We start from the raw sequence: 15,860 nt of genomic DNA on the forward strand, positions 1-15,860 counted from the left end.
TCATAAGAAGCAAATCCTCATACATTAATGTTTTTATCATGAGATTCAAGCAATTCAGTCACATCTTCAGTGTCCACTTCCAATTCTAGTTCTCTTGCTATTTCTACCACATCTGCAGTTACTTCGTCCACTGAAGTCTGAACCCCTCAAAGTCATCTATGAGGGTTGGAGTCAACTTCTCCCAAACTCCCGTTAATGTTGATATTCTGACCTCCTCCCATGAATCACGAATGTTCTTAATGGCATCTAGAATGGTGAATCCTTTCCAGAAGTTTTCAATTTACTTTGCCCAGATCCAACAGAGGAATCAGTATTTATGGCAGCTATTTTTTTTTTATGTTGTTGTTGTTGTGTGCCGTAGAGTCGATTTCAACTCATACTGACCCTATGGCACCTATAGCTTTACAAATGCAGAATGGATGTTGTGTTAGCAGGCATGGAAACAGCATTTATTTCCTTGTACATCTTCATCAGAGCTCTTGGGTGAACGGTGCATTGTCAATGAGCAGTAATATTTTGAAACTAACCTTTTTTTCTGAGTAGTAGGTCTTAACAGGGGCTTAAAATATTCAGTAAACCACGTTGTAAATGGATGTGCTGCCATCCAGGCTTTGTTGTTCCAGTTATAGAGCACAGGCAGAGTAGATTTGGCATAATCCTAAGGGCTCTAGGATTTTCAGAATGGTTAAAAAATATATATATATATTTTTTTTAATGAGCAATGGCTTCAACTTAAAGTCACAAGCTTCATTAGCCCCTAACAAGAGAATCGTTTGAAGCTTTGAAGCAGACATTGACTTCTCCTCTCTGGCCATGAAGGTCCTCGAGGGCATCTTCTTCCAGTAGAAGGCTGCTTCCTCTGCACTGAAAACCTGTTGTCTAGCGCAGCCCCCTCCATCAGTCAGCTGGATCTCCTGGGTAACTCGCTGCAGCTTCTACATCAGCACTTGCTGCTTCGCCTGGCACTTCTTTGTTACGGAGACAGCTTCTCTCCTTAAACCTCATGAACCAACCGCTGCTAGCTCCAAACTTCTCTACTGCAGCTTCCTCACCTCTCTCAAAAAAACTCTCAGCCTTGATACAATTGAAGAGAGTTAGGGCCTTGCTCTGGATTAGGCTTTGGCTTAAGGGAATGTTATGGCTGGTTTGATCTTCTCTCCAGACCACTAAAACTTTCTCCATATCAGCAATAAGCCTCTTTCGCTTTATCACTCATGTGTTCACTGGAGTAGCACTTTTAATTTCCTCCAAGAACTTTTCATTTACAACTTGGCTAACTATTTGACACAAGAGGCCTAGCTTTCAGTGTGTCTCAGTTTTTGACACATTCCTCACTAAGCTTGATCATTTCTAGCTTTTGATTTAAAGTGAAAGACATGCGACTTTTCCTTTCACTTGAACACTTAGAGGCCATTGTAGGGTTATTAATTGGCCTAATTTCAGTATTGTTGTGTCTCAGGGAATAGGGAGGCCTGAAGACAGAGAGAGAGGCAGGGGCACAGTCGGTTGGCAGAGCAGTCAGAATACGCATTTATTGATTAAGTTGGCCTTCTTCTATGGGCATGGTTCATGGCACTCCAAAACAATTACATTAGTAACACCAAAGATCGCTGATCACCATAACAGATATAATAATAATGACAAAATATTGTGAGAATTACCAAAATGTGACACAGAGACATGAAGGGAGCACATACTGTTGGAAAAATGGCTCCGATAGACTTGCTCAAAGCAGGGTTGCCACAAACCTCCAATTTGTAAAAAAAGCAATATCTGTGATGTGCAATAAAACAATTTTAAAAAAAGAAGAAGAAAAACCCGAGTGTCTCTAGTTTCTTCTGTCTTCTAAAGGAATGATTTCCACCTGTGGGAAAATATGTCTCTATGCTGCTCACATCCACCTACTGAGACAAGTGATAGGGAAAAAAAAAAGACTGAAATTCAAAACTTCGGCCAGTTCTTCTGTAGAACTCCAGGGTGGAACCCAGGTTAGGTGGCCCTGAGAACATCAGTGACTTTTTAGACCAAGACAAAGGTGTTGGGAAAACAGAGTATCAAAGAGACATGGGGGGAGGGGTTCTGAGGATCAAGCAGCAACATGAGGAGAGGCTGGAATTCATAGAGAAATGTGGCCAGTGAGAAATCCACAGAGGTGCAATGGTCCAGGGGGTTGTTAGAAATAGAATGTCCAATATTCAGTTCTAAGTTGTTTGGGTTTCTGCAATTTAAAACCCCTCCATTGCTCAAAACTTCAGTCAAATTTGCTGCACACAAATAAATGCATGGGGTGGTCTAAAGAAAATCAAGACAAAAGGGCTAGTTTGAACTTGGGCTTACATAGAGCAAAGGGAGTAAAGGAGCCCCAGGACATGAGATGTGAATGAGTATAGGTGTCAGTGGAAGTAAGAACCATGAGCCATAATGATCATGGGAATGAGAGACCCAGTAAATTCACAGAAATCTTGGGGAGATCAGTGGAGCTCTTCCACAAAAGATGGAATTTGGAACTTGAGTCACTTTTACGCAAATCTCAAGAGAAGAGTAACCTTGGCTGATATACAGGACACAATGACAAACTTACAAAATATTCTATTAGACATATTGTAAATACTCTTTAAAATGTGAATTCTATGGCAGTATTTGTAAAACTGTACGTAAGTTTTTGTATAACATGAAACAGTCCCAGGTATTTAAATAGAGGTATTTAATAAACCAATCACGAATGTTTCTCTATTGGTTTTGTTAAAATTTTTACCAAATGAATGATATCACCTCGTCAATAACCTTCCCAAATAGGTTTAGAATTCTCACCTAATTCCCCTTTGATAAGAATGAATAAATTCTCAGAATGGCTGAAATATATTTATAAAATACATATGCATTATTCAGAGATGCAGAAGATTCTCTGAAAGAATGATCTAGAAATCATATATGGGAATATTCATAGAGAAGCCTTCAAATCCTTCAAAGGCTGGCCCAGGCTTACCTTTACATGGTAGACCAGACGCTCTACTTCATTTACTTTGTAGGTCTCCAATCCTAGCTCCTTGGCTAATCTTAAAATACAATTCTGGGTTGGCCCAACATAGGATCCTCCAAGGTCCACATATTTAACCTTTTGATTCTGTTTTTCAATGAAAAAAAAATTAAAATAAATATTTGTGAAATAAGCAAATTGGCATATCACAGACTACAGATAAACCTTGAGGTGTATCCGTGGAAAATTGGATTCTCTTCTCAATCCCACTTCATTCAAGGGACTTAACAGTTATTAAATTAACCATTAATTTAAAACAGGCAAGAGACTTCTGAGCCCCATTTTTCACAATGTACCACAACATGGCTTAGTTTAGTTTTTAGCCCTTTGAATTTGTAAGCTATGAGCTGTTTTTTTTCAGTACCTCAGGCTAATTTTAAGCTCCTAATGCTAAAGGAAGGAGCTCTGGTGGCTCAGAGGTTAAAAGGCTCAGCTGCTAACTGAAAGGTCAGCAGTTTGAACCCATCAGCCTATCTTCGGGAAGAAGATGTGGCAGTCTGCTTCTGTAAAGATTACAGCCTTGGATAATCTGTGGGTCAGTTCTACTATGTCCTGCAGGGTTGCTATGAGTTGAAATCGACTCACCAACAATGGGTTTGGTTTTTGGAATGCTAGAGGAGGGATCCCTGGTGGTGCAGTGGTTAAGTTCTTGGCTACTAACCAACAGGTCGGCAGTTCTAACCCACCAGGTGCTCCACGGGAGAAAGATGTGTCAGTCTACTTCTGTAAGGGACAGTTCTACTCTGTCCTATGGGGTTGTTATGAGTAGGAATCGATTTGAAGGCATAGAACAACAATAGCAACAATGCTAGAGGAAAGGCAAGAAAGGAAATTATCACTTCTTATGTGGTTTGCTAATCCAGACATTTGAAACACAGCATTAGAGAATATTTGGTCATAATTTGGATCTTTGAAATTACTCTTATGTTTAATATCATTTTTTCCATATGGTTTTGAATCAGCTTCACTTCCAATGACTAGGGAGTAACCTTTGACCAAGAAGTGACTAGAAAATCTCTCTGTCCCTGAGTGTGTCTAAGCAATGCTGAGAGCCTATTAATCAGGGACACCACAGAAGGCCCTCCTTTTCTGACTTTGTTTAGTGTCTAGCTCCCTATCCATCTCCACAAAAAGAACATACATATGAGTTGAATTGTGTCCCCAAAAAATAGATGTTGAAGTCCTATGAAAGTGATCTTGTTTGGAAATAGGGCCTTTGCAGATGTAGTTAAGATGAGGTCATGCTTGAGCAGGACGGACCCTAATCCAATATGAGTGGTGTCCTTATAAGATGAGGAGAAGAAACATAGAGACAGACCCAAAAGGAAGATGGCCATGTGATGATGAAGGAAGAGATTAGAGTCATGCTGCCAAAAGCCAGGAGACAGTTGGGCTATCAGAAGCTGGAAGAGATAAGTAAGGATTTCCCCCTAGAGCCTTTAGAGAGAACATGACCCTACTAACACATTGAATTTGAACTTCTAGCCTCCAGAACTGTGAGAGAGTAAATTCCTATTGTTTTAAGCGAATAATAGTAACATACGTTTCACAAGCAGGGATCTTTGTTCATTGATCGTTATAGATTGAATTTTGTCTCCTAAGAAGATATGTGGAAGTACTAACCCTTGGTACCTGTGAATGTGACTTTGTTTGGAATCTGAGTGCTGTCCTTATAAAAGAGAAGAGACACAGATAGACAGAGGAAAAATAGCCCTGTGAAGATCCATTTACAAGCCAAGGAATGTCTGGGGCTACCAGAAGGTGGAAGAGACAAGAAAGGATCTTCTTCCAGAGATTTCAGAGGAAGCATGGCCTGGTCAACGTGTTGATTTGGACTGCTAACATCCAGAACTGTGACACAATAAATTTCTGTTCTTATAAACCTCCCAGTTCGTAGTATTTTGTTACAGCAGCCCTAGGAAACTAATACACTGATGTATTCCAAATACCTATAGTAGTTGCCCAATAAATTTGCTGAATAAATGAAAGAAGAGTTTTGTTTTGTTTTTTTAAACTCAGCCCTCAGTCATATTAAGCGAGTCTCTTTTATGTATAAAACACTCTTATGTACAGATGTTGTGGAGTATATGAAGATTCAAGACCTAGAGGAGATAAGATGTACACAGGTAAGAACCTATGTGGCAACATGCAATAAGTGGCATGGTTGTAGAGATGATTAGTGGTATTAACACAGAAGAAAGGCAAGTAGCTTCTGACTGGAGTAGGAAGGTTTGATATCCTGGAGGGATGTAAACTAGAACTTGGAAATGGACATAGTTTTGCCATTTGACAAGGGTAAAAAGAGATATTTTAGGGGCAGATAATGGCATAAACAAGGTCCCAGGGTGGCACAAGTGGCTTGCAAGCAGCTGCTAACTAAAGGTTGGCAGATTGGCAGTTCAAACCCACCCAGCAGTTCCAACCCACCCAGCAGTTCCATGGAAGAAAGGTCTGGCAATCTGCTTCTATAAGGACCACAGCCAAGAAAACCTGATGAAACAGTTCTACTCTGTAACACATGGGGTTACCATAAGTTGGAATCTACTCGACAGCAACAGGTTTGGTTTTTATTTTAAGGGCACAAAAAAATGGCCCAGAGACAGGAGGACTAGGGCAAGTTTGAAGAACTGCATGGAATCACAAATAACTAGGGCACAGGGTTTACGACAAATAAGGCTTTCAAGGAGAAAGCCTTATGGTTCCCAAGACTGGGGGAGGTCTCCTATGATACCACCCCCACTGTAACTGTAATTATAATTGTAAATAAGCCAATATCCCCCAGGAGACTATGAACTCCTTGGGCAAGGTCATGCTTTGGTGATCACTATGCTTGACAAACAGTAGGCACTCAATAGGTATTTGTTGAGGACAAATTCAATTGTGAAGGAAAGGACTAAAAATAAAGAATGGGTACAAAATGCTAGACATGTATCATTGAAGAAACCTTCCAAAAGGTAAGATTTTATGTTTCTTATCTCTCTGGGAATAAAACTGTACTTTTAGCATCTAATTGTATTATTCAAATCCTGAATACCTGGAAGTAAGGGATTCCCTTGCAGAGAAATCTACTTTGTTTTACGTTCAATAGAATAGAAAATAATTGATTTTAGTCAATTTTGTCAGAATTGCCATAATTAACTAGCAACTGAAATAAAGGTGCTTATAAAATGGTAAATAATTCATTTAAAAATTATGACAACAAGCTGAAAGAAGGAAAATTAGCCAGGTAAAAGTTTACTTAGTGTGGTTGGTTAGGATGATTGTGTTGGTGTTATCGAGGCCTTGAAGTTTGAAGTTAAAGATGGAAAGTACAAATAATTTTGATATTTTTCTTCCAAGTACACACATGCACGCAACTGCCTATATCCTCCCCCCTACACACACACACAACTCTGTGATGCCAAGTATCATGAGGTGAGATGAGAAAAGGGACAGAAGAAAGAGTTTAAAAAGAAGCTATTTGAGAGAGAGGATGTAAAGTATGTTTTAATTTTTACCCTCTCAGAAAGAGTGAAGTGAAAGTCAAGACTTTTAAGGAAAACAAACCAAAAACAAAAGCAAAACCAGCTTTGGCCCCCTTTTTCTTCACCCCACCCTAAATGTCTTACCCTGATGGTATAGGTCCTGCCTCCCACACGGTCCCGGGCTTCCAGAACAACCACATTCAAGCCAGACTGGTGGAGAAGTTTGGCTGCTGCCATACCTGGGGGAAAATACAATAAGGCATTAGAATCAAATACTTTACAGGCTCCACTCCTAGGTATATATCCTAGGGATTCACAGAAGTGACACGAACAGACATGTGCACACTCCTGTTCATTGCAGCACTATTCAAAATAGAAAAAAGATGGAAACAACCTACTATTGATATTTCCATTTTATGGCTAAGGAAACTGTGGCACAAAGAGATACCCAAGGTCACTTAAGAAGTAGGTGGCTAAGCCAATAAGTTTAGCTCCAGTGTCTGTGTTCATAACTATTATGCCATTATGCTTTCCACAGGGCCTCACATCTATCCTCTCCCTTGATCGCATCTACCAATTTTTTGCTACAGGGAGAAATTACATTCAAAGATATTTTTTACTTTATCTGGATCAACATGCTTTTAGAACTCACTTGTATCTTGTGCTTTGATAGGAATCCACACAACATAAAATATGAGCTCAAGGTAAAAGCCATAATGAAAAGCCAAGGCTTCAGACACCATTTATTGGCTTTCCTATAAGAGAAAATCCATTTTCAGAGAGGCTGATTTGACATTTCATTATTGGCATTAATCCACCTTCTGATCCCTGTTCCTGGGTACAGGGCCAGGGCTTCCAGCTCCTTTGGAGAGTGGCAGGGTAATGGCCCCAAAGGTCACAGCCCCCATACAGTGTACAAAACATTGTACAGCCCTAATTTAGCAATACAAGGCTTGGATTTTTAACTTGTGTCCTAATTTTACCTCCATAAGGGAAAAAAATTCTATTTAAATTTGAAATTACAGACAATTCAATGACATTTCTCTTATCAAGCATCAGTTCAACAAATGAAATAACATGCAGCCATAGTAACAGCTGTTATCAGTGAGCCCAGACACACTGCCTGAGCATGCCAAGGTTTAAACAAAAGGCTTTAGAATGAAATATAACATCACTTGTATACACTAGCATGTTATATTCCACAAAAGGTACTGTCTTTTAGTAAGTGAAGTTACCCATTCTTATCTGATGCTAAACATAAACAGCTATTAAAACAAACCAGGGTCTTATCAAACCACTGAATAGAGTCCCCTATGCCCACGTGCCTTAAAAAATCATGAAAAGAAAATTAAAAAAAAAATCTTTAAAGAGGGCAATATGCAAGCATTTTGTTGGAAATACCTCACAATATTTTCCACTACTGTTCATATGGGGATTGTCTTAGTTAACTACTACTGCTATAATAGAAATATCACAAGTGGATGGCTTTAACAAAGAGACATTTATTCTCTTACATTCTAGGAGACTAGAAGTCCAAATTCAGCGTGCCAGCTTCAGGTGAAGGCTTTCTCTCTCTGTCAGCTCTGGGGGAAGGTCCTTGTCATCAATCTTCCCCTGGTCCAGGAGCTTCTCAGCATAGGGACCCCGGGTCCAAAGGACACACTCCCCTCCTGGTTCTTCATTCTTGGTGGTATGAGGTCCCTCTCTTCTCTGCTGGATTCCCTCTTTTATGTCTCAAAAGGGATTGACTCAAGATACAACCTAATTCTGTAGATTGAGTCCTGCCTCCTTAACATAACTGCCTCTAATCCTGCCTCATTAACATCATAGAGGCTAGGATTTACAACACTTAGGATATATACATCAGATCACAAAATGGAGGACAACCATACAATACTAGGAATCATGACCTAGTCAAATTGACACACATTTTTGGGGGACACAATTCAGTCCATAGCAAGGGTATTCAAAATGTTTGATGGACATCAACTGACAAAAATTGATTTGAAAAGTAATTGGCTTTTCAATATCTGCACTTAGGGAAGATATCTTAGAGAAGTCATTGTAATTTGGAAGGAGAGAATTTTAGGGGGCCTAAGAAACTGCTTTTTTTTTTTTTTTAAGAAACTGAGGAAGGATCCCTGGTGGTGCAGTGATTAAAGCACTCAGCTACGAACCAAAAGGCTGGCAGTTAGAACCCACCAGTGGCTCCACGAGAGAAATATGTGGCAGTCTGCTCCTATAAAGATTATAGTCGTGGTCTGAGGGTTGGGGACCATGGTCTCAGGGGACATGTAGTTCAATTGGCATAACATAGTTTATAAAGAGAACGTTCTACATCTTACTTTGGTAAGCAGTGCCTGGGGTCTTTAAAGCTTGTGAGTGGCCATCTAACATACTCCACTGGTCATACGCCATCTGGAGCAAGGGAGATGAAGAAGACCAAAGACACAAGGGAAAGATTTGTCCAAAGGACTAATGGACCACAATTACCACGGCCTCCGCTAGACTGAGTCCAGCACAACTAAATGGTGCCCGGCTACCACCACTGACTGCTCTGACAGGGATCACAATAGAGGGTCTGAGACAGAGCTGGAGAAAAATGTAGAACAAAATTCAAACTCACAAAAGAGGACCAGACTTAACTGGTCTGACAGAGACTGGATAAACCCTGAAAGAATGGACCCCGGACACACCTGAAGTCACTCCTGAGGTTCACTCTTCAGTCAAAGATTATCGGGTCCATGAAACAAACAATAATACATGTAGATCAACCATGTATATGAGACTAAATGGGTACACCAGCCCAGGGGCAAAGATGAGAAGGCAGGAAGGGATAGGAAAGCTGGGCGAACGGAAATGGGGAACCCAACATAGAGAAGGGGAGAGTGTTGACATGTTGCAAGGCTGGCAACAAATGTCACAAAACTATATGTGTATTAATTGTTTCATGAGAAACTAATTTTCTCTGTAAACCTTCATCCAAAGCACAATTAAAAATATATATAAAAAATAGATTAAAAATTTTTTTGGATTAAGAATAAAAGATTACCACCTTGGAAACCCTATGGGACAGTTCTACTCTGTCCTATTGGGTCACTATGAGTTGGAATCGACTGATAGCAATGGGTTTGAAAGAAACTGAGGAGGTGGAATCTGAATAAGAGGTGATTAAGATTGTCCAGAAGAGGAAGCTCTCCAGGGATTTCTTAGTGATGAATGGTAAAGGGACTAATGGTTTGACTAATTAAAGAATAAGCAAATAATTAATGACAGAGAGCCTCTCTGGCTTACAAGAGGGTTGTTTCCTAAGAAACATTCCCAATCTATGTTGATTGGAACTCTCTACAATTTTGCCGTAGAAGCAAAAAGATGTGAGATGTTGCATTCTCTGGGAAGTCTAGAAATGTTAAAAAGTAATAATAATTAAAAAAAAAACAAACCAAACCCAGTGCCGTCGAGTCAATTCCGACTCATAGCGACCCTATAGAACAGAGTAGAACTGCCCCATAGAGTTTCCAAGGAGCGCCTGGCAGATTCCAACTGCTGGCCCTTTGGTTAGCAGCCGTAGCACTTAACCACTATGCCACCAGGGTAGTGTTTAAAAAACCTAATAGTGTTTAAAAAAAAAATCATGTAGTAGAAATACATTTGCTCTAAAAACAGTAGCCAATGTAATTGGCACTGCTTAAACACACAATAGTTTCCCGATAAAGTGCAAAAGCAGTTTAAAAATGAAAATATTCACAGTAATAGCACCCACCACCATTAAGCATTAAGAACTTACTTTGGTCTGTGTGAAGTGCTTTACATACAATAGCTCATTTGAACCTCACTGCAATGCTGAGGGGTATTATTATCCTCATTTTAACATGAGAAAAAAATGGAGGCTTGGAGAAAGTTCACTGACTTGCACAGGTTACACAATTAGTAAATGCCAAGGTCAGAGTCCAATCCAAAACTTGAACTCTTAGTCACCATCCTCGGAACAAAAAGGGGGAAAAAATTCAAAATAAGATTGACGTCTTACAACATTCTGCTCTATGTCTAAATATAAAAATCTTAAAACATCAATTTTTCTCTTACATAAATACCTAACTTTTGCAAACAATTTTGGAGCAAGTTTATAATCACTGTGTCCTTTTAAAAAAAAAAAAAGCTAATTAAACATGAATTTAATATGCAGGATCAATTATGTAATATTTCATAAACTGAATATCACTTGGCACTTTCAGAAACATCAGGTGTATACCCCTGACAGGCCTCCGGACAGGCCATCTCGTCTGCTTTTTGCCTCCAAATAGTGCAGGGTTGATAGTATTTTGTCTCAGGGAGTCTTCCTTGAATGAATAGTCATAGCTTGGCACACAAGACCACTGGCATACTAATGCTATAAAATCATAAAAATTTTGAATCTCTTCAAGAGCAGTTCATTTGAAAAAGGTTTCATCAAAGTGATGACTATCTTGATTATGATTAGATACCCATATTATTTTAACTACCTATAAATCAGTGGTGTGTAGCAATATTAGGATTCTGTGCTTCAATTTTGTGCCACAGAAAATGGTATAAGAGTTAGACGCTATAGGAGACTGAAAACAGTGGCAGTAACACAGAACGGAGCCTCTTCAAAGTGTCTTTAGGCAAGTGGAGGAGTTAGGATATGGAGAAAGGAAGGGAAAAATCACCATCTGCCTCACTCTTTCTTTTGTCAACGTCTCATGTCCTTCATATCAAAAATCTAATATTTAAAAATAACTTTTAAAATGTTTCAAAATGTAAAGTCAGTTGTTTTAGGACATTATGAAACATCTGTACTGAGATACTACATAAGAATTTTTTCCCAGTATCAAATTACCCAAAAAAAAAAAAAAATCATGTTAACCAAAACTGACAATGTAATTAACTATACCTCACAGCATCTCTAACCTTGTAAACCTGGTAAAAGAGGCATTCCCCCAGGAAGGATATAAAAGCCAAGGATATGCAAATATCCCTAATCACCCCTGTCACTTCTGAGGAAACAATGGTTTTATGAGGAAATTCTAGAAACAACCAAGCGTTTTTATGATCAAAGAACTGGGAATCTTTGATGTGTCTAAAAAGAATTTTTTTTTTTTTTAGTTATTTAATACAAATATGCACACAAAAAAGTCTGTGGTAGGAAGAAAAATGTTCACAATTTGAAATCAAATTCATTAAAGGGAAGTAGTATCTGTGGGAGAGAATGCCTCGGCGGTTCAGTGGTAGAATTCTCGATTTCTGAGTGGAAGATTCTGGTTCAAACGAAGCTACGAAAACCTGTGTTCTGTGATGCTGAATCACAGTTTTCAACGGCGCTTCCAGACTAAGAGATCGGCTGCTAACCAAAAGGTCGGCAGTTCAAATCCACCAGCCACTCCTTGGAAAACCTATGGGGCAGTTCTACTCTGTCCTATAGGGTCACGATGAGTCGGAATCGACTCGATGGCAACGGCTTTGACCTTTTTTTTTTTTTGGTTTTCCAGACTAAGATAGACAAGTAAGAAAGGCTTGGTGATTTACTTCCAAAAAGCGGGCAATGAAAACCCTGTGGATCACAACGGCCCAATCCACAACTGATCATGGAGATGGCACAGGACTAGGCAGCATTTTGTTCCATTGTGCATGGGATTGCTAGGACTTAGGGGCCGACTTGATGGCAGCAAACAAGAATTTTTAGGCAGAATTCAGATGTTAACTGTTGAACTTTTCAACACGGAGTTAAACAGGAAACTCTGAACACATAAAGCCATCACTAAAAACAGTTAATGTTATTGAGCACTGACTGTGTGCCAGCTTCTATTCTAAGTGTTTTATACACATGATTCATTTATTCTCCCAGCGCCTCTATGTAGTGAACAGATGTAGAAAGTGAAACATAGGGAGGCCAAGCAACATACTGAACATGACACAGCTAGCAAGTGGCCAAGCCAATATTCAAATCAGGCAATTGGACTTCAGATATGTCCCACAGCCTTCATTATACTAAAAGGTGAAACACTGAAAACATCCCACTGGATATCACAGCCAATACAAGGATGTTTGCCAGCAGGGACACTGCCAGCACATTCAGTGCCTTTGTGTAAATTACAAGAAAACGCATCCTCCTGGCAGATAAATTCAAAAAGAGGTCCTTCCTTGGATGAAATGAAGCCCACATCATGCAAAGCTTGGCTAGCAGAGTGTGGGCTGGGTTGAATCCTCCCCTTTCACTGCATCAGTTTGGGTACCCTTATGCAGGGCACCACTTGAACGGCTTTATGCTGTGGCCTTGAAACTCAGAAAACATTTCCTGAATGATCAAAATGTAACGATCTTCTCTGGAACTCCAACCCTGCCTTTGTCTCCTCAATGCTAGTTCACAGTTGGCACTTAAAAATTTGTTGAATGGATTTATTTAATGTCCTTCAACAAAGATGACATGGAATTTAGCTAATAAATAAATGGCTGCCGTGTGTGTCTATATAAACATAGCATATTTAATACGTTACAGGAAACTAAAATATTTACGCATACTAAAACTGATTTCCTCTGTCCCCACTAAAAATGTTAAAGGATACTCTTGACTTTTTCAAAGAGAAAGGGTTGGAAAGAAAGACAGCACTGCACAAGTTTCCAACAATCACACCCATTCAACCCTCAACAATAACCCTGTGAAGCTGGCATTGCTATTCCCATTTTTCAGATAGGAAATGGGGGCTCAGGGAGATTAAAGGGCTTGCTCAGAGTTATATAGCCAACAATGGTAAAACTAGGTCTGAATCCCACATTACATTTCTGCCGCATTACTTCCTATCTAATACAAAGGCCTGTGTTGTCAAAACAAAATTCTCAGAGCATGGAGAGTTTTAAAATCAGATGTTTATTTCCTTATTAATTTTCTCAGAAAGACTATCTTGATGAAAATCACCTGGAGCTCGTCAGTGTTCAAAGCCCTGAGACCACATCATTACAGGGAGATCTGAAGACATCTGGAGCAATGCAGTGCCCTCTAGGGTTGCTCTTCTGAACTACACATTAAGAGTTGCTTTGGCCAAACACATCCTCCTTCAATTCCAACTGACTCTTCTTCCCTTAGAAGCCACCAATCACAACTTTTTGGGAAATCCTAACTCCATCTGACATAAACCAAACATACCAGTATGTATCGTTATTTTGATCACTGAGAAACAAAATCAAGAAGTTATTCACATCTTGCCTAAAAAATGAAAAAGATAGACTCCAAACCTTCTTGTAAGCACCATAACCCTTGCACTGTTTTCTCTAATACCATTAAAATATATAAAACAAAAACAAATGGCAATAGATTGTAAACTAAAGGAGACCTTTACTGAAGCCTCAGGCTGTGGGATGATTTATGCTCTTGAAAGTGATTAAAAAAAAAAAAAAACAGCAAGCTTTCACAAGTTGCCATAGAAACCTTTATCTAGATGCTGCTGCTTCAAGAGATTGCCTTCCAAGAATGAGATTGCCTTCCAAGGTCTTTCAGAATATGCCTAAAACCATAAAAATTGTTTCTTCATCATGCTTTATATGCAAATGATTGCACTTCCCTGAAATGTCAGCCATCATAATGAGTCTTGTTCATTTCCAAGCTTTTTTCTTCTTACCCTTTGTTGTTTGAAAGGAGTCGAATATCTTTTGTGTATTGTAATCATACTAGACAAAATGTGTTTTCTCTTTACCTCAACAAGGTCTCCTATGGGGGGGGGGAAAAGGAAGCAAAGCCAGAAATTATAGACTTGTCTTTCTCAAGTCTGCATGTTTTATTATTTGTTTTAAAAACTGCTTTATAAATAAAACTAAACCTTTAATTCACTTGCCTTGAATCTATTTGGGAGTTAGAGGGCATATGTATGAATAAACACACACTCTTCTAAAAATACCATTTTTAAAAATATACAGGAGAATTATATGATGTCATGATAGTTTTCTTGACTGTGATCTGAGGATGAAATATCTCACCATCATTATAGTAGCCCTCCTATGGATTCGTTGTTGTTGTTGTGGTTAGTTGCCAATGAGCCAGCTCTGACTCATGGCAACCTTATGTATAGCAGAGCAAAACATTGCCTGGTCCTGTGCCATCTACATGATTTTGGTATGTTTGAGTGTATTGTGGTGGCTATTGTGTCAACTCATCTCATTGAGGATGTCCCTTGTTTTTGCTAGCTCTCTACCAGACATGATGTCCTTTTATGATATATATAATAAAAAAGATAGAGGCTACAGATGCTGATACTTCTTAGACATAACCAATCACCTTATGGGATTAGTTTTCTTGGTTTGAAGACTTAGGGTCACAGTTTCATGGAACAATTTGGTTAATTGGCATAATATAGCTCATAAAGTTTATGTTTTACATCCTAGTTTGAAAAGTAGCATCTGGGGTCTTAGAAGCTTGTAAATGGCTATCTAAGATACAACTATTGATCTTTACTTGTCTGGAGCAAAGAGAAAGAAGGAAACCCAAGAATCAGAGAAGGAACTGGTCTACAGTACTACTTTTCTCCATGAACCATGACCTCTTCTGCCTTGAGACCAGAGGAACTAGATGGTGCCTGACTACCACTGTTGAACATCCTGATCAGGGTCACAGCACATGAACCCTGATAGAGAGAGAGAAAAATGTGGACTGGAACTTTAAATTCTCAAAGAATCCAGACTTACTGGACCCATTGAGACTGAAGGAATCCCCAAGGCTACTTCCAGGAGATACTCTTTAAACCTTGAACAGAAACTATCCTCTGAAGCCACCTTTTAACTAAATAGCAGGTTAACTCAAAAGTAAAGAATGTCACACTTGAGTACTGCACTCTTTTAAAAAAATATCCATATGAGACCAAATGGTTAACAGGTATTCTTAAGCATGGATGAGAAGGTTGGGGGGCAGTGAGGTGAAGTTAATGGGAATGGAGCAACTAGAATGGAAATTGTGAGAATGTTGATACAATGTGAAGAATGTAACCAATGTCACTGAACAATATATGCAGAAATTGTTGAATTGGAACCTGTTCTGCTGCGTGTACTTTCACTAAAAATACAATAAAAGATTTTTTTTAAGAATAAAAAAATAATAATGGGCCAAGCAGATTATTTTTGTTTGTGTATGTGTGTGTTTGCTTGTTTGTTTTTTAATCTAACCTGAAAAACTCATGCTAAGACTGTATAGTCCCACACTAAGGGTGTTTAGGACTAGACCCACATAGAAGGCATAGACTCATACTCACTGTCTAGCATGTTAGTGTGTGTATGTGTGTGTTGAAACTGTAAACAGCATACATGACCAGGAGTATTACCTAGGGGTGGGGATGGAATCGAGGCAGTGATACACATGC

At 39.1% G+C, this 15,860-nt stretch overlaps 1 protein-coding gene across 3 annotated transcripts in view; it reads right to left on the bottom strand.

Moving 5' to 3' along the window:
• Positions 1-15,860, bottom strand: part of MAOB (monoamine oxidase B) — a 179,265-nt gene that overhangs the window by 117,670 nt on the left and 45,735 nt on the right. The window contains exons 1-3 of one of the 3 annotated variants that reach the window (XM_064278173.1): positions 8,016-9,934; positions 6,646-6,740; positions 2,987-3,124 (exon numbers count right to left, since the gene is read on the bottom strand). In XM_064278173.1, coding sequence (XP_064134243.1) covers positions 2,987-3,124; positions 6,646-6,738 — 231 coding nt within the window. In that variant the 5' untranslated portion in view covers positions 6,739-6,740; positions 8,016-9,934. Of the gene's footprint in view, positions 1-2,986; positions 3,125-6,645; positions 6,741-8,015; positions 9,935-15,860 lie in introns of those variants that run through there. The other 2 variants (XM_010597740.3, XM_023557945.2) reach the window with 2 other exon arrangements.

This window comes from Loxodonta africana, chromosome X (assembly GCF_030014295.1).
Source record: "Loxodonta africana isolate mLoxAfr1 chromosome X, mLoxAfr1.hap2, whole genome shotgun sequence".
Taxonomy (NCBI): domain Eukaryota; kingdom Metazoa; phylum Chordata; class Mammalia; order Proboscidea; family Elephantidae; genus Loxodonta; species Loxodonta africana.